General features: G+C 42.3%; 3 protein-coding genes across 4 annotated transcripts in view; 2 read left to right on the top strand and 1 right to left on the bottom strand.

The window, feature by feature from the left end:
- Nucleotides 1-11,037: 11,037 nt before the first annotated feature.
- LOC311291130 (mu-type opioid receptor-like) lies at nucleotides 11,038-13,867 on the top strand (the record flags this gene model as incomplete). The annotated part of the gene is made up of 1 exon (XM_084410003.1): nucleotides 11,038-13,867. The coding sequence occupies one exon, from the start codon at nucleotides 11,038-11,040 to the stop codon at nucleotides 12,010-12,012; it is 975 nt and encodes a 324-aa protein (XP_084266129.1). The 3' UTR covers nucleotides 12,013-13,867.
- A 4,354-nt stretch (nucleotides 13,868-18,221) lies between these two features.
- On the top strand, nucleotides 18,222-19,303 carry LOC311291129 (C-C chemokine receptor type 7-like; the record flags this gene model as incomplete). Its single annotated transcript, XM_084410002.1, has 1 exon — nucleotides 18,222-19,303. The coding sequence occupies one exon, from the start codon at nucleotides 18,222-18,224 to the stop codon at nucleotides 19,188-19,190; it is 969 nt and encodes a 322-aa protein (XP_084266128.1). The 3' UTR covers nucleotides 19,191-19,303.
- Nucleotides 19,304-19,990: 687 nt separating this feature from the next.
- The window catches only part of bcar1 (BCAR1 scaffold protein, Cas family member), a 96,072-nt gene continuing 88,115 nt past the window's right edge, over nucleotides 19,991-27,947 (bottom strand). Inside the window, exons 5-7 of one of the 2 annotated variants that reach the window (XM_084410055.1) lie at nucleotides 24,325-25,542; nucleotides 23,231-23,317; nucleotides 19,991-22,321 (exon numbers count right to left, since the gene is read on the bottom strand). In XM_084410055.1, the coding sequence (XP_084266181.1) occupies nucleotides 21,809-22,321; nucleotides 23,231-23,317; nucleotides 24,325-25,542 (1,818 nt within the window). In that variant the 3' untranslated portion in view covers nucleotides 19,991-21,808. The remainder of the gene's footprint in view (nucleotides 22,322-23,230; nucleotides 23,318-24,324; nucleotides 25,543-27,947) is intronic. The other variant, XM_084410054.1, reaches the window with a different exon arrangement.

Raw genomic sequence — 27,947 nt, 5'->3', positions numbered from 1 at the left:
ATTCATGCTCGCCATGGGACGCCAAAACGTTTGAGGTAGGCCACTTTCACTAAAATGGATATAACTCTTGAAAGCATTGAGATATTTTCACCAAACTTGTTATACTCATATACGAGCTCATTTTGTGGTCACACAAAAAAGTCCGCAGCGAATCACCACTTGGTGGCGCTATACGAAAAAGGCATAAAACAGCTTATAACTACGCTACCGTTAGTCCGATTGACTTGAAAATGGGCATGCAGTGTCTTTGTCCAGGGTGCCATGCCTTTCTATGAGGACATTGGCGTATCTTGAAAAACATGGGCGCCATTAGCCAGTGAAGTTTGAGTACCTATTAGACAAGGTTAACGAAGGTTGATCGGAACAAAACACAGTGGGCATGTTCAACTCATGGCCCTAGAGGTCTGTAAGAATTTTGAAAGAAATCGGCCACTAGATGGCGCTAACGAGTTTTATGTCTCTGTAATCACGTGGTGTTTCACACATTCACACAATATGCATATCATTTGATAGATCTCCTCATTCTGGACAACTTTGCCTCAAGAACCACTGCTGTCAATCAAATCATTTGTTAAATATTTGTGATTATTTGAAAACTCTACTTTTTCGAACTCCTCATATGCCGTTCGTAGCCTGACTACGTCAGACTTCGTACTTCCGCTCAATTTCAGTTCGCTTCTGTACTCAGTCTGAGATAGCGACCGTTTTCCCCGTTTTCCTCCGGCTTCAAAACAGCCGGCCAATCAACGAACAGAGGGCGGGCTGAGAGCCGTGACGTAGACGCTGATTGTACCGTGGATGTGTAGATTTACTTCACATAATCTGCAAAAGTCATTCACAGCCATGTTCACTCCGGTATTTCGCTCGATGGTTTTGTTTTCGCATCATACATGTGTTTACAGTGGCAGTTAGATGCGGCTGAGCATGCGCATAACACACGCCATAACCAAATGTTATGTGATTGGCTTACGGGTAACCAATGATTTTAAACTTCAGACAAGCGCCCCCCCCCCGTGAGAAAGAAAACGCTTTTCAATTATGCCATGCCAGACTCTGTCTACGAAGCAAAGCGAAGTAGCAGAGTTTGGTATTACCAGGCTAGGCCGTTTGTCCGATTTGCTTGAAACTTCACATGCATCATCTAGGGATCCTCATGGAAAAATGTTGTCAAAAGATTTTCGATCGATGAAACCGTTTAGCAGATACAATTTTTTATATATTTCTGGTATGGCCCATTGTTAGTAACATGTCTATATATTGTGTGCACAAAGTAGAAACTTCACAAAACTGAGTAGATACAACTGATTTTGAAGAAATGTGCCAGGTTTCAAGGATTTCTGATGCTCAGAGGGCTCATTCTATCATTCTATCAAACATTTAAACTGAAGATGAAACCTTAAATACCACTGTTGTCCACAAGAGGGACAATACATCTTTTTAATCTAATCTAATCTTTATCATTATCCAGTATTGGCTAATAAACAAATTTTTTAAACCATAATTTTTTTTTCAAAGAATTAGGGTGCACTGGTACTATAGATTTATATCATTTGCGCATTCTCCATCATTGATATTTTATGGTTTCAGGCCTACATTTCGGTTCAACCTATAGCCCAACAGCATAGTTGGCATGACGGTCTTAAATGCTTGAACCCCGTTAATTGCTGCTTGTAGCTATATTTAATCTTGTAACAGAATAAATTTGACCCTTTGCTTGGCTCCTGTCGTGCTATGTGGAATACTGTTTGGATGCAAACTTGGCCTTTGGTCTTATAGGATCCTGTTCTTCTTGGGTCACTGGAGTCTGTATGTTGGTGTCCTGACGGTCACCTCCATGAGTGTGCACCGCTATCACAATGTCATCAAGTCAAGGGTCACTAACAGGAAGCTACTGCACAGACTGGAAAGACGACACAGACGCCTTCGTCTGACTGGCATCTGGATTCTAGGCTTTGTTTTTGCCAAAAAAACACAAAAAGACAAGGATGGATTGCAAAGATGTCAGAGGACAATGGAGTTACGGTCTGTAGAAGTGGCTGTTTTGCTTCTTGAGATCCTGTTGGGGTTCGTCATTCCATTTTTGATCATGTTAACATGTTATCTCTGGTTGCACAAAGGCTTGAGCCAAAAAGCCAAGAGCTCCAGTCTAACTAAAGCTCCACAGGACCAGAAAGCCAGAAATCAGGGGGCAAACGTTAAGACTTACAAGAAGAGACTTCTGGTCAGCATCGTTGTGGCGTTCTTTCTGTTTTGGACTCAGAAAATATTTTAAAAGTTGCCATATTTATGAGCTTATCTGGCCTTTGAAAGCAGGTGAACAGGTGTATCTGACAAACTTTATTTTTGCTATTGTACATACATTTTATTCTTCTAACTGTTTGTCTTTGGTTAACACAGCTGGAGAAGAACAACAGGAAGGTTGGAAGACACAGTAGAGGAACTACAGAATAAATATGGAGAGAAAACAGCATTAAAAAGGATCAAGTACATAGTGAAAAAAATCAGAAAAAAGATTATCAAACGTAGGAAAATATTTATAATTTACTTTGTTAGTAGTCAATATGTTTCTCAATCTTCAATAAGCTTTACTATAATGTTTACATGGTTTTGGTTGTGTATTTAATTGTTTTTTTTTTTAACAGATGGTGACGTTCAAACGCTGAGCGTTCAAACACATTCTGGAAACATGACAAATCAACAGCATAATAATACTACTAATAATAATTCTACATCATTCGGACAGCCATTAATTCAGATCCCTAATCAGCTTAACTTCACAATTGACCAGAATGGTGGGACAATATTTGCTCCAATCATGGTAGAAGCCACAATATATGGTGATGTTAACATCAGTGCGGTGAGTGTCTGATAATTTAAGAAACAGTTGCTTAGTTAAGAAATTATTTGTGTATGTTATATATTTATGTATGAGTATTTTTCGTTTTGTTTTTCAGGTGTCTCACTCTACCTCGGTATACGAACATGGTAAGATCTCTTGTTGTAGAACACTGTGCATTCTTAAGCGTGATGCTCCTGTTAATAATATGACTATCCAACTTTGTCCTGATTTTTAGAAATTCTTCCGAATGTAAGGAATGAGATGAAATCAAGAATGCTGCGTGCCGCTGAGAGGACTTTGGAGGCAAGTGCAGCACAGTCGGTCTCTCTAAACAAGATCTACACTGAACTGTTTATCATCAATGATGAGACTGACCCCATCAATAGAGAACATGAGATCTGGCAGATCGAGACGACACATGATTTAAACACATCAGCTCAGAGACTCATAAACTACAAGGAAATCCTTCAGCCACCCACAGATGAAAATATAATTGTGTGGTGATTTTCCAAATGATACAACTTAGTCTAAATAAGAGCAATGTAGAGTCTTCGGATTTCTTAAAAACAACAACAAAACATTGTGACAAACTTTGACAACATGTTGTATGGACAAAAATACTGTTTGAAATATTTTTGTATAAATAAGATCTAAGACGACTAAGTACAGTTTTTCAACCATCTAAAGTTTTTTGAACAGACATTGTTTAGTAAAAATAATACATAAGTCTTCTAAGAAGATAAATAGAAGATATGATTTTAATAAAACTTTAAAGATTTGATTTAAACAATCTTTTGTTTTTAAAAGATATAATTTAAACTTTTAAGATTATACTTCTTATAAATAAACTCAGCACCTGATATCCTGATCGCTGAATTTGTGTGACTCTCTGACACACACACACACACACACACAAACACACACCCTTTGGCTGGTGCTTTTTGAAAGCTCCGCACGTCAAACGCTGGTGTAAAGAGAGGCCAGAGGGCCCTGATTTCTAAACATGTAAGATGATTTTTTATTTTCGTGAACCCGTTTCATACATTGCGTTGTTTCATGAGCTGTATGTTTTTTCTTCAACTCTCTAAACATTTAACTGATTGTTTCATAACATGTAGGCCTATGTTTTTTCTTCAACTCTATAAACATTTAACTCATTGCAAATTTTTTTGTGAATCAATTTTATTTAAACTGGATAGTTCTACATTTATTTCAACTTTTTGTGTGAGGTTTTAGTAAGATCTTTATTTTATATTATTTATTTATAATCATTTATATTCTTTTAAAGAACAGAATGTTTTATGTAAGATGATTTTTTTATTCTTTTGTTTATCTAAAACTTAAAGAATTGGTTTCAGTAAGATGTTATTTTATATTATTGTAGATTATATTATTCGTGTGAAATATACATTATTTTATAAAATCTCTGTTCCCTTTCGTGGTCACTCCGAGTTACGTCGGATGACGACGATTGGGGTTTCGCTTAGAAGCCTATCACCTTCGAGTATATAAAACGAGCCAATGGCAATGAAATGCCATGGGTCTGCGGAATTTGCATAGCGTAACTCCGCCCGCCGCAGGGGGTATATAAGGAAGTCGCTGGCACAATGCAGATATGTTTTCGCTTCGGAGCCGAGAACTTCTCCACTCCTGCAAGCCAAAAATTCTGAGTTATTCTTCTCATCCCTTCGAGACGAGCGTACTCTCCGGTGTTGGTGTGACGGCGATTTCAGCGAGTGCTCACTACCCTGCTGATCTGTTCAGTGATCTGACAGATAGTGTGATTTCTCCCTGTTCGCTTCAACATCCGCGGAGTTTTTCCTCTCACAAAAAGAGCATTGCACGCGGCACGTCTTTTTAAAGATGCCTCGCCCGTGCACTTCTGGTTGTGGTGGCGATGTATTCTTTGCTGATGGGCACGATCTCTGCTTAGCGTGTTTGGGTGTTGATCACGCTAGAGCAGCGTTCGTGGATGACTCATGTTCTCACTGCGGGAACATGACCATCTCCATGCTGCGGTCGAGACTCAATGAGCTCACCAGAGCGAGAGTCCCCCTACCCACACCCCGATCTACTGACTCCCAGAGAGCTAGTACTTCGGCTGGTGGCCGGGGTGACCTGAGGGTGACTGTGTGGAGCACACCGCCGACACGTCCACGGTCCACACACCCCTCTTCAGCATCGGAACCCGCGAGTGTTCAGGCGGAAGCCGCTGGTCCCTCTACGGAGGCCCCGCGTATTTCGTTTGGAGCTCCAGCAGAGGATGCGATGTCCATCACTGCATCACAAGGTGGGCATGAGTCCTCGGGAAGTGAGGATTCGGCTGTGTTGCCGCCCCCGGGCGCGTCAGCATTGTCCGAGTCTGATCCCGAGCTGACTGCCATGCTTTCCCGGGCAGCCGCAGCCATTGGGCTCGAGTGGTCCCCGCCACCCGATCCAGTGCGCTCGCGGCTGGATGATTGGTTTTTGGGAGCGGCCGCTGACACTCGTCGCCGCCCAACCCCAATACCATTCTTCCCGGAAGTGCATGAGGAAGTCACGCGGTCCTGGAAGGCTCCCATGTCTTCCCGTGATCGTTCGTCGGCTTTCTCCGCCTTTCCTCCCCTCGATAAGGCTGATGCTTGTGGGTACACTGGGATTCCCCCGGTGGAGCGTTCTGTCGCGATGCAGCTGTGTCCGGCAAGCGCTTCATCGCGTGGTGATCCTAAGCACCCATCCAAAGCCTGTAGATTTTCGTCTACCATGGTGGCGAAGTCTTACAGAGCGGCGGGACAGGCAGCTGCCTCTTTGCATGCCATGGCCATCTTACAGGTCTACCAGGCCAAGATGCTCAGTGACATGCACGGGGGTAGGACAGATCCAGGGCTCTTTGATGAGCTGCGCGCCGCCACTGACCTCGCTCTCCGAGCGACGAAGGTGACCGCGCGCTCCCTGGGTTTGGTGATGTCCACAGCTGTGGTCCAGGAGAGACATCTCTGGCTGAACCTGGCTGATATGCGTGAGCCCGAGCGGACTCGTCTGCTTGACGCTCCCATATCCCAGGCCGGCCTTTTCGGCGGTGCGGTCGAGGATTTTGCCCAGAAGTTCTCGACTGCCCAGAAGCAGACTGAGGCGATCAAGCACATTCTGCCCCGACGCGCTGCTGCTGCTCAGCCGCCGGTACAGAATCCTCAGCCTGCTCGCCGCCGAGGTCGCCCTCCCACGGCTCCCGCCCCTCCCGCACGGCCTCAGCAGCAGCCTTCACCGGCGCCGCGTCGCGGAGGAAGCCGTAGGAAGGCGCCACAGCCCTCTCCAGCCCCGCGGCCCGCTAAACGCCAGGCTAAGCGGCGCTCCTGAGACGGGCAGCTCAGGATTGGCTTTCTTTTCTCTACAGGAGGTGGTAGCAGGGCCACTCCTTCCCCCGGTGGAGGGCCGGGGGAGAATCTTTTGTTCTCCACTCCCCGCTGCTCGTCCCACGACGGGCAGCACCCTAATGTGGTTAAAGAAAGAATCGAAATCCCCAATCCTGAGCCTACAGAGCCAGAGGGCCGCAGTGCGCGCCACCCTCGGGTCCCGCCACTGCCGCCCTCCTCTGTCCCAGAGGTGTGGGATGACAGCACGCGCCGCCCACGGGCCACGCTCCTCTCATCCCCCTCTGTCGCCAGACCCCTGCCAGAGCACGCCCCCGTGGGACGCGCGCCCTCCCCTGGCCTCCTCTGGCAGGACGCGGTTAATGAGCGTGCCCCCGCACAGGGCCGCTATGCCACCCTCGCCGGTGCCGGTCATTCCGCCTCGCTGCCCCACCGACGGTACGTCTGTGGTTCGTATGACCCCGCTGGTGCACTTTCTGGAAGCCTGGCTAGAGCTTCCCAGACTGTCCCGCTGGGTCGCGAGAACCATCAGGCTCGGCTACGCGATTCAGTTCGCGAGATCTCCTCCCCGCTTCAGGGGAGTCCGCTTCACTATGGTCGGTGGCAATGCCCCTGTCATGAGAGCGGAGGTCGCCACCCTACTGGCGAAGGGTGCGATCGAGATTGTCCCTCCAGCCGAAATGAAGTCCGGCTTCTACAGCCCTTACTTCATTGTACCCAAGAAGTCCGGTGGGTTACGGCCAATCCTCGACCTGCGCGTCTTGAACCGCTCCCTTCACAGGCTGCCGTTCAAGATGCTAACGGCCAAACACATCCTCCAGTGTGTGCGGCCGCAGGATTGGTTTGCAGCGATCGACCTGAAGGACGCCTACTTCCATGTCTCCATTTTACCTCGACACAGACCGTTTCTACGGTTTGCTTTCGAGGGGCAGGCATACCAGTACGCGGTTCTCCCTTTCGGGCTAGCCCTGTCTCCTCGCGTCTTTACGAAGGTCGTCGAGGCAGCCCTGTACTCCTCGCGACAGCACCTCCCTGGCCAATTCCTCTGAGGAAGGACCTCCTTTCTCAGGGATGGGGCACCCTTTGGCACCCTCGTCCCGATCTTTGGAACCTCCACGTGTGGCTCCTGGACGGGACGAGGCAGGTTTGAGTACCCTACCACCTGCGGTGGTGGCTACCATCACTTCCGCTAGAGCATCGTCCACGAGACATGCCTATGCGTTGAAGTGGAACCTCTTCGTCAACTGGTGTTCTTCTAAACATCAAGAACCCACGAAATGCCCGATCAGTGTCGTGCTTTCCTTCCTGCAAGAAGGGTTGGAGCGAAGGCTGTCTCCCTCCACCCTGAAAGTGTATGTTGCCGCCATTGCCGCACATCACGACGCAGTTGATGGTAAGTCTCTGGGAAAGCACGACCTGATCATCAGGTTCCTGAGGGGAGCGAGGAGACTGAATCCTCCTCGTCCTCCCCTCGTACCCTCTTGGGACCTCTCAGTGGTTCTAACTGCCCTGCAGAGTGCTCCATTTGAGCCTTTGCAATCAGTAGAGCTTAAGTTCCTGTCTATGAAGACAGCGCTCCTGGTTGCATTGGCCTCCATCAAGAGGGTAGGGGACCTGCAGGCATTTTCGGTTGACGAAGCGTGCCTGGAATTCGGGCCGGCTAATTCTCACGTGATCCTGAGACCCCGGCCTGGATATGTGCCCAAGGTTCCTTACACCCTTTCGAGACCAGGTAGTGAACCTGCAAGCGCTGCCCTTGGAGGAGGCAGACCCAGCCTTGGCACTGCTCTGTCCAGTACGCGCCCTTCGTGCTTACGTAGACAGAATGCAGTGTTTCAGGACCTCAGACCAGCTCTTTGTCTGTTATGGTGGGAAGCTGAAGGGAAAGGCTCTCTCAAAGCAAAGGTTATCCCACTGGATAGTGGATACCATTGCTTTGGCATACCAGCAGCAAGGTCGTCCGTGCCCCCTTGGTGTGAAAGCCCACTCCACTCGTAGTGTGGCTTCCTCTTGGGCTCTAGCGCATGGCGCCTCGCTAACAGACATTTGTAGAGCTGCAGGCTGGGCGACACCCAACACATTCGCGAGATTCTATAATCTCCGCGTAGAGCCAGTTTCTTCTCATGTACTCGCTTCAACCAGCCGGTGCTAGATTCTGCTCAGGTGTCTTCGCTTGCTCGCCATTCCTCTCCACGGATGGGATACGTGCGATTTCTTCTCAGGTGAGTCTCATAAGCTCTGAGTTCCTCCAGCACTGGTTACGTCAACGCCTGAGTTATGCCAATCTCCATAACGCAGCTTTTGCGCTTGACTAGGTGCCTCCATGTGCATGGTTCCCCCTCTGGGCGACCCCCACATGTGTATTTCCACTGTAAGTCTCCTTGTGAGCGTGTGTCTTTCCCTTGGCAAGCCACCTTGCCACCCTGGGGTTTAAAATTCCACCTGCGGCTGGACACCCCAGTGATTTTCCATATGCAGCCCTCTGGGTCATATGTGTATTCTAAGTCCCCCCCATCATGGCTGGGCATAATTGCATATTTCTCTCTGGAGATATGCTTCCCAGTGTACCTTGGTATCCCTGTGTTAAGTAGGACTCCTTCGTTCGTGTTAGTCTCACAACAGGGAGCTCAGACTTACGCAGGGCACTGGAAGACAGCCGAGGTGGCGTGATTAGACTGGAACCCCAATCGTCGTCATCCGACGTAACTCGGAGTGACCACGAAAGGGAACGTCTCGGTTACGGATGTAACCCTCGTTCCCTGAGTGGGAACGGAGACGTTACGTCTTCCTGCCACTTCCGCTGTACCGCTGAAAAACGCCTGGGGCTAGTCTCGGCTCCTCAGCGAAGACATATCTGCATTGTGCCAGCGACTTCCTTATATACCCCCTGCGGCGGGCGGAGTTACGCTATGCAAATTCCGCAGACCCATGGCATTTCATTGCCATTGGCTCGTTTTATATACTCGAAGGTGATAGGCTTCTAAGCGAAACCCCAATCGTCGTCATCCGACGTAACGTCTCCGTTCCCACTCAGGGAACGAGGGTTACATCCGTAACCGAGACGTTTCTCACTATCACTGTGCTCTGGAATGTGGAGGAGCAGAAGGAGGGGGATGTCAGAATGCGGAGGGCGTGCGCACCACTCAGGCCGGGGCTGTGCTGGAGAGGCGCTTCAGTAAACACTCTGTGATCTTTTGTGACTCCATTTTATTTAAACTTTTTGTGTGAGGTTTTTAGTAAGATCTTTATAAACATTTCATTTATATTCTTTTAAAAGAACTGAATGGTTTTTCAACATTTGTGTGTGAGATAAACTTACACAGTTTTTCCCTTATCAGTTTCACAGTACAGCCCAGATGCGTTCAGGAATAGGAGGATCGTGTGTGATACCAACTTCAAAAACACACACTAACTGTCATGTTCAAAAGGCTTCAATAGGTTTCAAACAATATCACAACTAGCTGTCATAGCCATGACATATTATTTAATCACAGTGTCTTCAAAAACACACACTAACTGTCATGTTCAAAAGGCTTCAAACAATATCAAAACTAGCTGTCATAGCCATGACGTATTATTATAACTGTCTTCAAATTATCAAAACTTCAAACGATTAAAACCTTCTGTCAGATACCATAACATATTGTTTAATCACAGTGTCTTCAAACAGCTTCAAAAGGCATCAAACAATTAATACCTTCTGTCAAAAACTACATGATCAAGGCCTAGGAGGGGGCAACCTGTCAATCAAAAGTCAAAACTAACTGTCAAACCCCTTTAATCCCTTTGATCAGCTTTGATCTTCTCTGATCTTCTTTGATCTCCCTTTGTTCTCTGATGTCCCCTTTGATCCTATGCCAAAAGGGCGGGCACCTGTCATTGGAAGGGGCGGGGCACCTGTCAATCAATCATTTTTTGACAGGTGGTGGAGGATATCAACTACTAAAGTATCCCAGAGTATGGATTACCAGAATTCTGTATTTTGGTAATATGGGCCTTGGAAAAAACTAAATAGGTTTCTTGTGGTTTAGCTGCATTTAGTTATTGTTCAAATTGAAGACAATGTACTTACTTTTTTGCATACATATGCCAAAACGCATGCAATTTGTTTGTCAATAAGAAATTCAAATATGCTGTGAACCAGAAACTACTTGTTCAGAAATCTGAACTTATTGTTTTGATTGACAAACTCATTCGAGAATTGAGCCAAAGTGATTGAGAAAAACTGTAAAACTTAGAATTAAGAACATCCTATAAGTAGTGATATATTACCATGGTGTTATATATTATTATAGGCTTAATAAGACGATTTTTATATGAGGTATATGAGGTAAATGTTTGCAGCTTGCAAAAGGGGCTTCATTAAGAGTAAAAGGAAGAACGGAAGAGGAAGAAACGTCTGAAAACCACGAACCACAAGAACACAGCTATTTTTACAAATAAGCTAAAAATAATGCAAACAGAAGGCTTCAACAAAATCATATACCATCGATTAACAACCAACAATAATGTACAGTATGTGAAAAATGTTAACCTATTCTATTACACCCAATAAACAAAATAATGAACGTTTAAAATAGCATCATATGACCCCTTTAAGGGTTAAGTATGAGTTCATAATGTTGTATCTGTATCTTTTATTTTAATTGCATTGTTTGGTTTAGATGTAAATATATATAGCGAGTCAAAGGAGAGCTTTAATTAATTATTTTTTTCCCTTGATTGAGATAAGAGCAAAGCTGTGGTTTTAGTTTACAAGAAGTGGGAGGAGTCGACATAGCCCCTGTTCTTCAAGCAGTCATAACTTACATTCAGCATTTTCCAGACCAAAATTTTTTTTTGATCATGATGGAACTCAACGTAAGCTTCAGTTCCACATCTAACAACACTGCTGTGGGTTCAGAACAGATTGCTCCTGCTGTAGTTCTGGGTTTGTGCTGTTTGGTGGGTTTGCCAAGCAACATCACTGTAATCATCAGCATTGCTCGTGAGTGGAACAAAAATTTTAGCTTTACCTTAAGCCTAATGCTAAACCTTGCTGTCTCTGATGCTTTGACCCTTTGCTTGACTCCTGTCGTGCTGTGTGGATTACTGTTTGGATGGAAACTTGGCCTTTGGTCTTGTAGGATCCTGTTCTTCTTTGGTCACTGGAATCTGTATGTTGGTGTCCTGACGGTCACCTCCATGAGTGTGCACCGCTATCACAATGTCATCAAGTCAAGGGTCACTAACAGGAAGCTACTGCACAGACTGGAAAGACGACACAGACGCCTTCATCTGACTGGCATCTGGATTCTAGCCTTTGTTTTTGCCCTACCAATATTTTTCACTCAAGAACTCAAAGACAAGGATGGATTGCAAAGATGTCAGAGGACAATGGAGCCACCGTCTATAGTAGTGGCTGTTTTGCTTCTTGAGACCCTGTTTGGGTTCGTCATTCCATTTTTGATCATGTTAACATGTTATCTCTGGTTGCACGAAGGCTTGAGCCAAAAAGCAAAGAGCTCCAGTCTAACTAAAGCTCCACAGGACCAGAAACCCAGAAATCAGGCGGCAAACGTTAAGACTTACAAGAAGAGACTTGTGGTCAGCATCGTTGTGGCTTTCTTTTTGTTTTGGACTCCTGTGCACATCATCAATGTGATTGATATAGTTACTACTCTGACTAAAACATCTCATCCAGATGTTTATGCCCGACTGAAGTCCTTCCGTAAAGTTTATGGTGATGTAAGCAAGACTCTGGCTTTGCTAAACTGCTGTCTGGATCCTTTTCTCTATGCCGTCTGTTCAGGAAATATTCTAAAATGTATCAGAAAGAAATGATTCAAAATTTCTGATTGGTTTTAAAGACTCCCTGTTTCCTCATTGCTGTTCTTGTGTGGTTTGCTGTAGATGAACACATGCTGTTGATGGAGAAACAAAATTCAACATTCTTCTGACAGCATTTCATTTACACGCATCCATTTATACATACTGTCATATTTATCAACATGAATAGAGTAAGTATAACATTGTTAATCACATGAAAGATATATTTTTTTAATTATTTATTAATGATCACTGTCATAATTTGTGAAAAGATGACAAAATTGAAACCTATTAAGCACATGATTAATAAAAACAGTGTGATAAATATGCAATCAGTATTTGTAAAATAAGTAATTACAGGGGTGCAAACACATGTATGGTCAAAAAAGAGAGAGGTAATCGAAGCCCTCGTCCCGCGGCAAATATCCAGATACTACATTGCCACCATCCCCAACCCACCCCTATAGGCACATAGAGTCAAATGAAATTTAGAAAAACTATCTTGCACTTCTTCTTGCTTTACTGCTACTTCCTGAAAACAATTTCACCTGATGATTTGAATAGCTCTTTTTGTAAAGAATTAATAATTCTAGGATGATTGGGGTAATTGTGTAGGGTAGGCCTAGTGCATCTGCATATAAACTAATAAACAAAATACAAATATAAATACAATAAAACACAAATACACGAGAAATAAAGCAGTGCTTTATGTTTTTCAGGTAAATTAACTGTATTAAGTATTAATACAGTTTATCTTTTGACAAAACGTGATTTTTCTCTTTCTCTTTTGTTGTTTGATTAACTTTGGTGACACAAACAGCTGCAGGTATATTGGGTGCTGTCCCTTTAAGACGAATGCACGTAGGGTGAATTGCCCTAATGTGGGACATTTTTTGCACTTCAGACTTCTGTGACATATTTCGATGTGTAACCAAAACATTAAATCCACACCCAATACCATTTTAAAAAACCCAGGATGTATCCTAATCAAATCAAAAGAGAAAATTCAGATAACCCATTCATAAGATAAATTATAGACATATTAGTGCTCTTATTGCAAGTCGTCTGAGAAAAACTGCAGCTTCCTAATGTGGGACAGAACGTGTCCCCAATGTGGGACACTGAAAAATCTATGATAAAACACCAAAAAATCACATTGATACATGTAGAATAGTAAAATCTTTTATTTTAGATTCACTGGAGAGTAGATTTAGGGACATTCAATGCCCTGGCCAACAGTCTCAGCTGAGGGACCCCACCATCCTCAACAATCTGCCTATACTCCTCTATGGCTCTTTTCATCCTGTCCTGCCTCCACTGATTAAGTTTCTTTCTCTTATCCTTTACCTGTTTCTGCCTCTCTTTCTGCATCTGACAATCTGTCCCTGTCTTTCTCACCTTTACCATTGTGATCTAAAATGCATTTCATTGAATTAATCAGATGCATAAAATAAAGTGGAATTGCTTTATTGGTTTTCTACGGCATTTTTAAATTCAGAGCTATTTTTAATTTTAAGTCAACTATACCTTTTACACATACATGACACATACATGACACACACACACACACACACACAGAGAGAGAGAGAAAGAGAGATAGAGAGATAGAGAGAGACACACACACATATGTAGGCATGCACACGCACAAAAGAGCCTTCAAACCGCCCTCCAAGAATAAAAAATTCACATGACTGTAAAAATCTGCATTAACAGTATTGTGATATTGCATTACAAGACTAAAACCATGTAAATAACCATGTTTGTCCCACAAACCATGCCCCACCACACATTTTTGACTCAATGAAGTACTGTCCCACATTAGGCTGATCATACTGTCCCGGATTTGGAAACCACATTTCCTAATGTGGGACACTAAGAAATTTGATAAAAATATAAAATATATAGTTGATACGCACGAATTACCTTTCATTGTTACATCTATCCCCAGCCTGTTGTAACAACGGAACTCTTTGTGTTTGACTAACTCACATAATCTGTGGTTGTGTTGTACGTGTCCAAGTGCGTTATATTTGTATCAGACAAATGTGGCTACCATGTATAAAATTTTGAGAAATCTAGCACAAAGAACCACTGAGTTACCGATGCTCAAATAAAAGGTGTTACTTTCATCCCCGGTCTCCACTAAATGTTTAGTAAAAGGGCTACACTGTCACCTAGAGATTGGCATGGTTTTATTTCAGTTAGCCTAATAGCTAGTTTGATTTGCATTGAGAGATGATCTTATGGAAAGTACCCCATGCCAATCTCTAGGTATGGTGAAGGCTATGTGATGATGTGGGGCTATTTTAATTCCAAAGGCCAAGGGAACTTTATCAGGATGCATAGTATCCAAAAAAAAAAAACTTAAAAATAAAAATCTGCCTGCCTCTATGGGAATTTAACATAGGGGTGTCCAAACTTATGCACCCTGTATTTTAAGTAAGAACATTTATTTATTTACGATACATTATTCATTCACAAAGAAAATTGGTGTCCTTAAAGGTTGGATTTTTCCTATTTTTTTAAATTAAGGCATTAAGTTCAATTTCCAAAAGATGATTTTTTATTCCTCTTTTTAGTCAACTTTAGCATGGGTGTCTAAACTTATGCATAGCACTGTATATGAAAATGGAGGCGCCCTTATATGGTCAGTAGGGAAGCTGGCTGTCCATCTAGTGAAAAAGTTTGGTACTGCGCCCAAATAAAATCTTACTGAAAGCTAATTTTTTGAGATATTAACCTAAAATTTGGAACACAACTTGTTTAGATTTTTGGCTTTAATTTTCTAGCAGTTTTAGAGTAAAATATATTTTGTAATATATATATTTTATATAAAATATGAATAATTATATTTTTACATTGTACATTTTCATAAACTCAAACTTACATAACTTTTTTTCTGTTTCACTTTCATAATTTATTTCACTTCTACAATAATCTGGCAAATGTCTTCTTAAAAACAAGACCAACCATATGTCTATATTCCAAAGCATTCTTGAATTACAACCATTTAAGTTTGTATAGTGATTTTTTTGTCTATGCGAAAAAAAGGGGGGTGAAGGTTAAAGGGTTAAAGGAGAACTCCGGTCAATTTTAACATAGCACTCCAAATTTACAAAAAAATGAGCTCAGTCAATACAGAGAACAACGACAAAAATCGGTGTTGCCTACACTGTGTTATCCTCTTTTTAAAATTTGCACCCTGTTGACTTCAATGGGGCAAGTTTTAAACCTGCTTTTAGTCTCTTAACATCCTTGATGTGTAGTAATCATAGTAATCGATTGTCGAGTTGACGCGCGTGATCATAGGTAACTAAACCTATGCGTGTGAACTCGACAATCGATTACTATGGGCTTCGACCGAAAACAGGATGTAAATACAGGTATGTGCGCTGGCTGAAATAATATTGTTTTTATTAATATCTTTCACATCTACTGCAGTCAGATTCACCCGTGATCACTCTGAAGGAATCACTCACATGGCTGGGCACTTGTAATGACACATCAAGGATGTTAAGAGACTAAAAGCAGGTTTAAAACTTGCCCCATTGAAGTCAACAGGGTGCAAATTTTAAAAAGAGGATAACATGGTGTAGGCAACACCAATTTTTGTCGTTGTTCTCTGTATTGACAGCACTCCAAATTTACAAAAAAATGAGCTCAATGTTAAAATTGACCGGAGTTCTCCTTTAAGAATAAACGAAAGAACAGAAGAGAAAGAAATGTGTGAAAACCACAAACCAGAAAGAACATCAAGAGGAAGAATGTTAGGGTGCATCATGGGCTGTTGCAGTTGCACCAATGAAAGTCTGTCCATCCTCTCCCTTCTTTCCTGTGCTCTCCTCGCTTCTGCCTCCCTCTCTAGTTGCATGTCTTCTCTGATCAAGTCCAAAAACTCGTTCTCTCTGTCTGAAAAAAATGCCGTCGTCACTGGCACGCAATGACTTATGGGGTAGGATAGGCTGCTAAGGATCCTTTTATGTATCCTTCCTTTCACGGGGAAAAGAAGGCGTCGCTTTTGAATCAGGGTAGCCTTCGTCGTGCCGCTGTGACGCAATCGGCCTTTATATGCGGCCAATCGGCCTTCAAATACGGCCTTCGGAGGATGCAGCCTTCCCATTGTGTCAGTTTTGTAAATGTTATATCCTCATTTTTTAAGAAACATGGGGGGAACAGAATCCGATGGCAAACCATCCAGCTTTCGGAATCAGTTCCCCCACCCACATGATGAGAGATTTTGATGTAGTGGCTTTAAAGATGCTGATTCTATTCTGTGTGGGGATGGAGCTGAACCAGCAGTACAGCATTCTTGTGGAAGAAACGTAGGGGGAACAGAATCCGACAGCAAACAATCCAGCTGTCAGAATCCATTCCCCCACCCCCAAGATGTTTATGTAGTGGCTTAAACGATTCTGAAAGCACATTGGTGTTATATGTCAGCAAGCTGACCACTAAGCTATTGGGACGAACTAGCTGGTATCAGTTTTTTAAATACTAGAACATAATTGTGTAAGAAACATGGGGGGAACAGAATCCGACAGCAATAATTTCAGCTGTCAGATTCCGTTCCTCTCCCCCATGACTGTCTTGATGTAGTGGCTTAAACGATGCTGATTCTCTTCTGTTCCCCTCATGTTTCTTACACAATTATGTTATAATATTTATCAATCTGATGCTAGTTCAGCTACACCCCCACACAGAATAGAATCAGCATATTTTAAGCCACTACATCAAAATCTCTTATAATGTGGGTGGGGGAACAGAATCCGACAGCAATCAATCCAGCTGTCGGAATCCATTCCCCCACCCACAAGATGTTTACGTAGTGGCTTAAACGATAGTGATTCTATTCTGTGTGGGGATGGAGCTTAACCAGCGTCAGTTTAAATGTTCATTTTTGCCGTTTTTGCCTTATATTATGATTGGAAAAGTATGTAGACAGGAAGCAAAGTGGGAGAGAGAAAGAGATGGGGATTGGATCAGGAAAAATCCACAAGCCGGGACTCAAACTCAGGTCAGCTAAAGCACAAAGGTGTTATATGTCAGCACACTGACCACTAGGCTATTGGGATGAACTAGCAGGTATCAGTTTTTTAAATATAAGAACATAATTGTGTAAGAAACATGGGGTGAACAGAATCCGACAGCAAACAATCCAGCTGTCAGAATCTGTTCCCCCACCCCCAAGATGTTTATGTAGTGGCTTAAATTATGCTGATTCTATTCTCTGTGGGGATGGAGCTTTACCAACGTCAGTTTAAAGCAAAAGAGAAAGAGAGGGGGGCGGGATCAGGAAAAGTCCACAAGCCTGGACTTGATCTCGGGTTGGCCAAATCACAACGGTGTTATACATCAGCAAGCTGACCACTAGGCTATTGGCACCATGAAGCTGTTGTCAGTTTTGTAAATGCTAGATCCTCAATTTTTAAGAAACATGGCTGGAACAGAATCCGATGGCAAACCATCCAGCTGTCGGAATCCGTTCTCCCACCCACATGATGAGAGATTTTGATGTAGTGGCTTAAACGATGCTGATTCTATTCTGTGTGGGGATGGAGCTGAACCAGCATCAGTTTTTTAAATATTAGAACATAATTGTGTAAGAAACATGGGGGGCACAGAATCCGACAGCAAAAATTTCAGCTGTCAGAATCCGTTCCCCCACCCCAATGACTGTCTTTATGTAGTGGCTTAAAAGATGCTGATTCTATTGTGTGTGTGTGTGGATGGAGATTAACCAGTATAAGTTTAAAGATTTATTTTTGCCTTATATCATGATAGGACAAGTAAGCAAAGTGGGAGAGAGAAAGAGAGGGGGGACGGAATCAGGAAAAGTCCACGAGCCAGGACTCGAGCTTGGCTCGCCCAAAGCACAACAGGGCTATATGGCCTCTTTTTCCTACCCATGGCCATGTCCATATTCTCCTCTTTTGGGGGGATTAGGAACCATGGAAACTAATAATCACAAGGAACTCAGAGCAAAGCAGAATATGGAAAACAGAACCATACCACAATTAAACTAATCAGACATAGAAATACAAGTTACAATAGAGAGTAAAATGGACTTTTTACCTTTGTGTTTTTGCAAGCAAGATTGAGATGTGAGCAAAGCTGTGGTTTTGGTTTAGAGAAGTGTGAGGAGTCAACATAGCCCCAACATAGCCTCTGTTCTTCAGCAATCATAGCTCAGATTCATTATTTTCCAGACTAAAGAAAAGTTTATTATGGATCTAAGATTGGGCTTCAATTCCACATCTAACAACACTGCTGTGGGTTCAGAACAGATTGCTCCTGCTGTAGTTCTGGGTTTGTGCTGTTTGGTGGGTTTGCCAAGCAATATCACTGTAATCATCAGCATTGCTCGTGAGTGGAACAAAATTTTGAGCTTTACCTTAAGCCTAATGCTAAACCTTGCTGTCTCTGATGCTTTGACCCTTTGCTTGGCTCCTGTCGTGCTGTGTGGAATACTGTTTGGATGGAAACTTGGCCTTTGGTCTTGTAGGATCCTGTTCTTCTTGGGTCACTGGAGTCTGTATGCTGGTGTCCTGACGGTCACCTCCATGAGTGTGCACCGCTATCACAATGTCATCAAGTCAAGGGTCACTAACAGGAAGCTACTGCACAGACTGGAAAGACGACACAGACGCCTTCATCTGACTGGCATCTGGATTCTAGCCTTTGTTTTTTCCCTACCAATATTTTTCACTCAAGGACTCAAAGACAAGGATGGATTGCAAAGATGTCAGAGGACAATGGAGTCACGGTCTATAGTGGTGGCTGTTTTGCTTCTTGAGATCCTGTTGGGGTTCGTCATTCCATTTTTGATCATGTTAACATGTTATCTCTGGTTGCACAAAGGCTTGAGCCAAAAAGCCAAGAGCTCCAGTCTAACTAAAGCTCCACAGGACCAGAAACCCAGAAATCAGGCGGCAAACGTTAAGACTTACAAGAAGAGACTTGTGGTCAGCATCGTTGTGGCTTTCTTTCTGTTTTGGACTCCTGTTCACATCATCAATGTGATTGATATAGTTACTACTCTGACTAAAACATCTCATCCAGATGTTTATGCCCTACTGAAGTCCTTCCGTAGAGTTTATGGTGATACAAGCAAGACTCTGGCTTTGCTAAACTGCTGTCTGGATCCTTTTCTCTATGTTTTCTTTTCAAGGAATGTCATAAAGTGTTGTAAGTAGAACCCCCATTGTTTTTCAGTCTGTAAAAAGATGTAGAACATTTATAAAAACAACCCTGTTATGAATTTTTGTAGCTGCAATATTATTATATTATTTTAATGAACAAATAGTATAGATAATCTCTACCATGCACATTATCTACAGTTTACGGTTATGCACCCTGCTTCCATCCTCTCTCTTTACAGTAATAAAAATCAATTAATTGCTGCTATAGTGTCTTATAAATGCTGTTCCTCTATGATACTGAAAGGCATGTAGTTCTTGTGTCTCTGTACACACTGTGCATCCTTGCTTCATAATAACCCTGATGCTAAATGCTCTAACTCAGAACTTCAGCTGAACAATAAAACTATTTTCTGTACAGCCAAATGAACTGTTTGAATCACTGAATCATTTTCCTGTTATCACTGTAAAGTTACTTTGAAACAATCTGTATTTTATAAAGCAATATATAAATGAAAGTTACTTGACTTGACAGAAACAATAAAGGAAACATGCATGGTGGTTTAAACACCTTGTTAAGTTTCACAGAAGAGCACCGGACATGTGGTTGGCATGATGATCAGCTTGCACGATCAGTGTACATCTGTATTAGGTGAATAACTGTACAGATGTACGTTTTAAATACACTTGTATCACCAAAAACACGATTAATAGCAAGATAGACTGGAATTTATTTTTTTAATGAAAATATATTAAACATATATTTCCAGTTATGCAATTTACAGTAACATATATGTCAATATCATTTGAATCCTTGAACACAGATTTGAAAACAGAATAACAGTACAACATACATCAGGTCACCGTTTGGCTTAAATGCTTCTTTTTTCTTTATTTTTTATCAACTGGATAAGGATTTTGACTATATGCACAACAACATGTTGCAGTACTTAAAAAGTTTAATAAGTTTCATTAAACTACTTTTTCTGACATATTCTTAAATTTAGAATACAACCAACAGGGAGCTAGAAGACAAGGCGAGGGAGGTTGAGGCAGGTGGTTCAGGTCTCCATTCAGAAACAGATGCATTGGAGGAAGCTGGTTTTGGATATAGTACACTTGTGCACTGCACGCCTCAGTCTATGTTGGATGTGATGCGATATCTGAGATCTCTGAGACAGAAATGAAATCAGCGACTCTCGGGACGTTGTTGCCACGATGCACCTGTCCAGCAGGAAGTGGCACTACAGTCGAGGTCAAAAGAGGCTCTCTGAATATTGACTCTTCTCTTGAACATAATCAGATCTCAAACAATAACATGATAAGGTTTCAAACTACACTAAAACATGCCAGAGAGGTACAGCCATGAGCAGGCATTCGTGGAGCTTACAGGCATGAAATTGTCAGAAAATGTTCCTGATTTTTCACTACGCTTGTATTCTAAAGTGGTCCAAATTGGATGTTGTGTTCTCCACTGCTTTTGTCGCTTTGCATTGGTACATCTGGGTCATCTGAACTCTAGAAGAATGGCTGCGTTTAACTTTAGATATACACTCGCAAACTTCCCTATAAGCACTTGCCCTCTGAGGAATCCCCGCCGCCATTTTGAAGAGCGTTCAACTTCGTCAAGTGGACGAGGGAAGATTATTTGGACAGACCCTCGCCTCCTCGATTTTGACTGAGGGAGCGAGCCTACTCAATATGTTCACTTCAGGCAGATCCATAGACCACAATGCAACATGATTGTGATGTCACAGCACATCACGCTTAATTTACCCCCATCCCACACATTGGAGTTTTGACATTTAACCACATAATACTTGTAGCTAACTTAAGCTGACTGTTTGTTACACAGTTTATTGTATTATCATTTTTGTTTGTGTAATTTTTTTATATTTTCTCCAACAGCCCAAGCATACATACAGGCCTATAGAATGGTCTGAAAAACAAACTGTTAAGGAAAAAACTGTAATTAATAAATCAGCTCCATAGCGGATTCCAGTGATCAAGGGCTTATGGCGTTTCATTTAAACACATTGCAAGGGTTACGCCAGTAGTGGGCACTCGTGCAACGCAAGCAATGATGTGCATCCAAGTGAACAAGATGGAGGGAAGATAGCGAGGGCCTAAAAAAATGGACTTAAACGCAGCCCGTCTGTCAATCGGCTCACTCCCAGCATGCTTTGCGTTCACACTGTCCCAGCCTCTTTGAACAACAGCAAGAGGATAAACATTAAACACCATTTTTGCTTCCAACAGGCACAATTCATTAAAAAAAATCTGATCTTTGATGGAAATGGTTGTACTTCTACATACACGTTTAAAATTTTAAACACCTTTAGTCAGCATCTCATAATAATAATAATGATGACAATTATAATAATCAGAGCAATAATTACAGTTTAGCTATAATAATGCATAATGTCTTAAATCTACTCTTTAGATATGTTCCATCTCTTTCTCCTCCATTGTTCAAAAAGTTTCTCAAATGTTTGTGTTCGTCCCATTACATTGTCCCCGACATACAGCAACTTAAATATTTACAATGATTCATTTACAACCAATGGCTCTGCCCATTAAACATTTTGTCCTTTTTGGAGATAAAAAGCTCATGGCACAGGGTACGTTTGTCCAGTGAGTTTAAAAGAGGCTCTGTGGCCCGTTCACCCCTTGACTCACATGGCCAGTAGCTGATTGAGTGCCATGCGGAACTGCTGTGTGCAGCCCGCGAGCTCCCGCACCCTCTCGGTCATGTCTCTGGCGGACCCTGGCGAGGGGTACTGCAGGGCTGCGGTCTTGGTGCTCACCACAATGTCTTTGAGCTTGTCGCAGAGCGTGTTGCTGTGCTGGGCCACCCTGTTGCGCACCTCGGGAGACTTGGCTTGCCTGGAGAGCGTGTCTCCGATAAAGACGAGCTTGTGAGCGCTGAGGATGACGAATTTGCTGTGGGCAACAAAGATTTTGGGCGGCTGGTTGTTGTTGATGGAGGAGTAGAACGCGTCGATGGCGTTGGTGAGCGTGGTGATGTTGGCCTCGCACTGCTCCATGTAAAAAAGCAGCAGCTGCCGGTCGCCCATGCACAGCTTACTGCGCGGCGTCTGAGGGTACTGAGAGGGCGGAGTCCAGCCCGAAATGTCATTGTTGATTGGTCGAGAGACTTCCTGCTCCAGCCGCTCAAACTGCTTCAGCTGTTGTGGGTTAGGGACACGAGTGAATAATATTGTATTTAACAGATATTAGAACAGATATTATCAATAAAGAACATTGTACATATATAAATAAATAGATGAATAATAAAATGTTTATTTATATAAAATGTAATATTTGTAAGTGTAGGTGTAAGTAATGACATCTGTATACTTGTATAATTACATCGGGATAATTTACCCCAAAATCATTTACTCACCCTCAAGTTGTTTCAAACCTGTATGAATTTCTTTCTTCTGCTGAACACAAAAGAAGATATTTTTAAGAATGTAGGTAACCAAACAGTTGATGGGCCCCATTGACTTTCATTATATATATATATTTCATACTATGGAAGTCAATGGGGCCCATTTACTGTTTGGTTACTCATATTCTTCAATATATCTTATTTTGTGTTCAGCAGAAGATGAATTTCATCCAGGTGTGGAACAACTTGAGGGTGAGTAAATGATGACAGAATTTTCATTTTAAATTATGTATATGTCATAGAATAAAAAAAAAGAGTGTATAATGTGGTTGGTATGTGATATAACAGGGCTCTTTCAACTCTTTCAAATATTGTTTGATCATTTATTTTTGTAAAATATACAGTATACATATATGTATATGTAAATATTCCATACATATGTATGGAAATAAATGTATAAAAAAAAAAGACAGTTTCTAAAATTTAAACAATGCTAATGTTAAAAAGCTGAAGCTCAGCTAAATGTTTCAAAGGCCCAACAAGTGGCTTTGTAAGCATTAAGTATGTAAATACATTTTTACAAGATTTTAATAAGTCCAGTTCATTATTAGTTCATGCTAACTAATGTAGTTAACTAATCAACCTTATTGTAAAGTGTTACCATAAATGTCTTCAATACTATAGCAACTATAGTCTCATTTACCTGTTGTTGTTCCAGCACAGTCTTATTGTGTTTGATGCTCCCTTTTTCCATCAGCTGTCTTTGGTTCTTTTCAAACTCTTCTTTACCCTGTAATAGAAAGTTAAAGTACATTTTTTTATGAATAAATAATTTACTGTCTATGAATGGATGGGTGAAATACAGTTTGTAATGGATGTTCAAAAGTGTGTCAACTTGATTTGATTAAAAAAGAACAAGATCATGTTAAATGATTTGTGCATAACCAAATTCATATTCATAAGATAAGCCTTTGCTATTACATGAAGTCACAACCGGCATGCAGCTGTTCCCACCATTCTTTAAAAAACAAAACAAAAGTGCATGTGCATCCCATCCATCCATTCTTTGACTTCAAACAATGTGTACTGAAAAGTTTCCATTCAATCCATTGGGTGGCAGTATAATATCACAGTGAAACTAAGCCATTTTCAGTTGAGGAAATTACAGAAGTCATATGTGCCCCCTCTGATTTTTCAGCCAAGTGCATTTTCAAATGCGACTAGCAAAAAAAAAAAAAGATATATACTGTATTTATATCTTTGACAGTTAAATTGCACAATTATTGTTGGTAAAAAAAGTTTAGCAGAAATTAGCCAATATGGTCCATCCAGTTAAGTCATAGCTTTCACATACTATTTTTGCAATATATTAAATAAAAATATATAAAATAATACAGTTGTACATTGTTTTTAAAATACTAAATTATCATACAGTTTATAATAAAAAAAATATCATTTGCATGACATCTGAAAGATGAAGAGATATATATGTGACTGAACAGAATTAATCTTATCTGCACAGTTTCAGCAAAACTTTTGACAGAACACACATAAGAAGCATAACAGCTGGTGCTAAAGAAAGATGTATGTGGGCTTTGAGGAAAAGCAGGTCTGCACATGCAATCACAGTGATTGATGAAAAGGTCTGAGGCTCGACACAGTGGGGATTACAGGTACAGCCCACATAGGGTCGACACGCAGATCAATGATCATATTGCTGGCTGAGAACATACACCTGGATCTTGTTCTCAAAAGGAAACAAATCAACATTTTGGGATGATTTAATTTTTAGCGTACCTGTAAATGGACATAATCGTAGTCCTCCATCCAACCTTCCTCTGTCGTCTCGTGCGGCCTGTCTGGAGTCTCTTCCTCAGCTGAGAATTTGGGAGGGGAGGGTAACGGGCGGGACTGGATGTTGCCCCGTTCAGGTGTGCCTGACTGATAGGCTGAGATGTTGTTGTTGTTGGTCAGCTGACCCAGCATGTCTGGAGTATGGGGAACGGGTGGTAATGGTAGCTGCTGCTGTTTGTTTGTCCGTTTGAAGAGCAAAGAGGCATTACCATGGAGAAACGATGCTAACTGCTTGGTGTCATCGGGCACGCCGCGGGCACACATGACCAGCCGGTCTAGGTCGTCCCCACCGGTGCCTGTAGATGGTGCCATCAAGGCTGCGGGGGACCAGCCCAGAGAGTCCAGTGCCTGACTGTACCTCACCAGACCTTGGAAGGCCTCTTCCATCTTCTGCACCTGCTTGCCAAGCTTGGTCTGCAGCGTGCGGTCAGTGGCCTGGGTGGCGTTGGCCACGGCACCTCTAGCGAACTCCAGCAGGTCCCGGACAGCCACGCGAATGCGTTCCACGGCCTGTCGGATGGCAGGGAGGTTGGACTCCATCGGAGTGGGGCTGCGCCAGTTCCCACTGATGAATGACATTAGGAGGGACACGGAGCTCTCTACGGCCTGTTGATGACGGGTCAGCCGCTCCATGGCCTGGTCCAGATCCAAGAGCAGCAGGCGACCCGGCCCAGAAGATTCACGCACCGGCACCATGTCCAGAGAGGACGTGGAGTGGTTACTTCGAGTGCTTCCTGTGCTGGACGCCGACAGGCGTTTGAAGCTGACCGTTAGCTCCTCTGTGGCCGCTGCGTCACGCACCACCTGAGGAGGCACATCGTAGATGTAGTCGCCCGATTCTTCAACTGACGGCCGCTCGCGGGGGAAGTCATACACATCTGCAGGGTGGTGGTCCTGTAGGCCACTCTTCCGCAGGCTGGCAGGGATGTCATAGATCTCCTGGCCCTCAGGCTGCCGTTTTGCTACTAGCTGAGGTGGAGGAACATCATACACGTCCTCTGGTATGGGAGGGTCGGGACCGCCAGGGATCTGAGACATAAAGGCCTGGTTCTGATTCTCTAGGCTCTTCATCTTGGCAAAGTGAGGAGGAACGTCGTACGTCTCCTCCCTGATTGGACCATCTGGAACATCTTTGCTGACAGATGGAGGAATGTCATATACCTGTAAAGAGGAATAATGTGTTTACCAAAACTAGCCTGGTATAATCATAACCGAACTCATTAGGGATGTACTGATATTAACATTCCGATACTGTTGATAATTAGTCAATCATTTTAAATGTTACAAGTGAATTTAGGCACCACAACAGTACAGTATAAAAATCTTTTTTTAATTTTTTTGCTAAAGATTACATTTAACTTATTAAACGATTAGTGTTTTTAAAGATCAAGTGTAAGTACGCATAAGATGACAGAAAAGGTTATCTAAATGTAAAAATAGCGGAAAGGAGCATAAACAATTAAATATCCAATATATGTCCAAAATCTACCTTTAATATTTCAAAAATTGGTCAATAACTCAAATGGTAACGAGATGGCTAGAACTAATTTAAGTTATACACACAGCATTTGCTAAATAAACACTTGTTTGAAGGGGCTCCAAGTTCTTTCAGTTTGCATTAAATATTCCTCTAACCTAAGCCGATCAGAAATTCTTTCTGCTTGTGAATTAATTTACACTCTAGTTTTTACTTTCATTGGGTTAGCTGAGATGTCAGTACTGGGCAGAGTTTTGGAGGGACAACATGTGTTTGAAGTGAGTGGAAAATTCATTTGCTAAGTCTGACTAAAGCTAGCAAAATGACTGAAATTGCTTACAGAGCCTAATCCGAATGCATTCTGTCATTTTGTTTTGTTTCAGGGAATTCAGATCTCACCTTACGAAAAAGAAGTTTATTCAAGTGTGCTATTATTATATTTCTTTTAAACTAAAATAAATACTTTAAGTCTACTTTTCATGTACTTCTCAGAAATATAGGCTACTTTATGCACTTGACTTATACTGACAGAAAAGTAGAAAAGTATATTTGGCTTATACTTGTACTCAATCTTTGGATCGAAATATACTTAAAAGTATAATTAAGTATTCTAAGTATACTTGGCTTGGTAGTTGTGTTAACTATTTTGATTGAGTAGCCTATTAAATACTTTTTTTTACATACTGTCTTATAAACTTACATTGTTTGAAAATATTGATTTATAAAGAAAACAGATATGTTCCTAATTCTGAGTATCTGAATTTCTGTGTAGTCTCAATCAGTTCAAATCTACTTAAAGGGTTACTTCAGGATTTAGCATTAAGCTTTGTATTAGTAGAAAACCTGTAGTATTTTAGAATTACCATGCTTTCCACCCTCATATCCCCCTGAGACAAGAGATTTATGTATTTTTTGTCTGGAAAAAATCCTCCGATGACGCAAAAATCGTCATTTTGCGTCATCGGAGGATTTTCTGGCCAGAGGCTAAAGACTACAGCCAGTAGATGGCGTTGTTCCGCATGTTTTCAGCCCGCCCATACAGGGTGGGATCTCACTCACAGAATGTACACAGTATCAGCTGTCTTTCTTTGGAAGCTAAGCTAGCAGGCTCTTGTTCTGTGGAGAAAGCTGAATAGTAGGAGAAAGCTGAGTAAGTAACCATCCTCCTTTTCCCGGACTTGTCCGGCGGGCGAGATCGTTCAAAATGTCCGGGATTCAGCTTTTGCTTTCTGCGGTCGCTATTCCTTGTTTACATGCACACCTTTTGTTTCAATCTAACTGAATTCATTCCGATTGGTGAATCTGAATGTAGTGTTTACATGAACGCTAAACAAGTGATCGGTTGATGTGCGTTTTACCATTTCTAAGAAAAATTCCCGCTCCTCCGTGAGAGATGGGAGACCCGGCTCGTCTCAGTAATGACGCCACCGGCCTCGCGCCGTTCTCCCGCGGCCGTCAGCCTCGTCCTGCTCGCCACAGTAAACATGATAAATGAATGGCGACTGTAGAACGCAAAAGCCGAATCCCGGACATTTTGGGCTATCTCTAAATCCCTCGCAAACTCATCACGTAGGCTAGCTTTGTTGTTTTAAACTGTGCACTCTTACCGGTAGGCGTGGCCTCCTAAGACAGCGAAGCAAGTGCATTCTGGGAGTTGTTGTCTTTCATCCACATAAGCCAAAAATAAATTTTCTGGCTTTTCTCAGTCTAGAAAGCTCCAAATTCAAAAATTTCTTCACATTTCTTCTACTTAAATGACCTATTTTAAATACACATTCATCTTCCCAGAGGTGAAGTATCCCTTTAACTTTGGACTATTTTGACCATTGACAGAATTTTCAGGCTATCCATGTTTTCACTGTTATACAGTAGGGGGGCGCTATTACACATCTTCTAATACAGAATCTCCTGATCAAAACACAGGTGAAAAAGAAGCAGAAACAAGTGATTTTACACGTTATGTAAAATAACGTGGTCATAAAACATTAATCAGTATTCAAGTTAAAAACTGCCTAACGTTACCAAATGAAATGTCGAACCCATGGAGAGGAAACGACAGTGAAGCTTTGGGGTGTTGAGGGACTCGATC

Source organism: Rutilus rutilus (assembly GCF_951802725.1).
Source record: "Rutilus rutilus genome assembly, chromosome: 5".
Taxonomy (NCBI): Eukaryota; Metazoa; Chordata; class Actinopteri; order Cypriniformes; family Leuciscidae; genus Rutilus; species Rutilus rutilus.
Note: the sequence above shows the minus strand (reverse complement) of the source record. Positions and strands in the feature narration are given on the sequence as shown.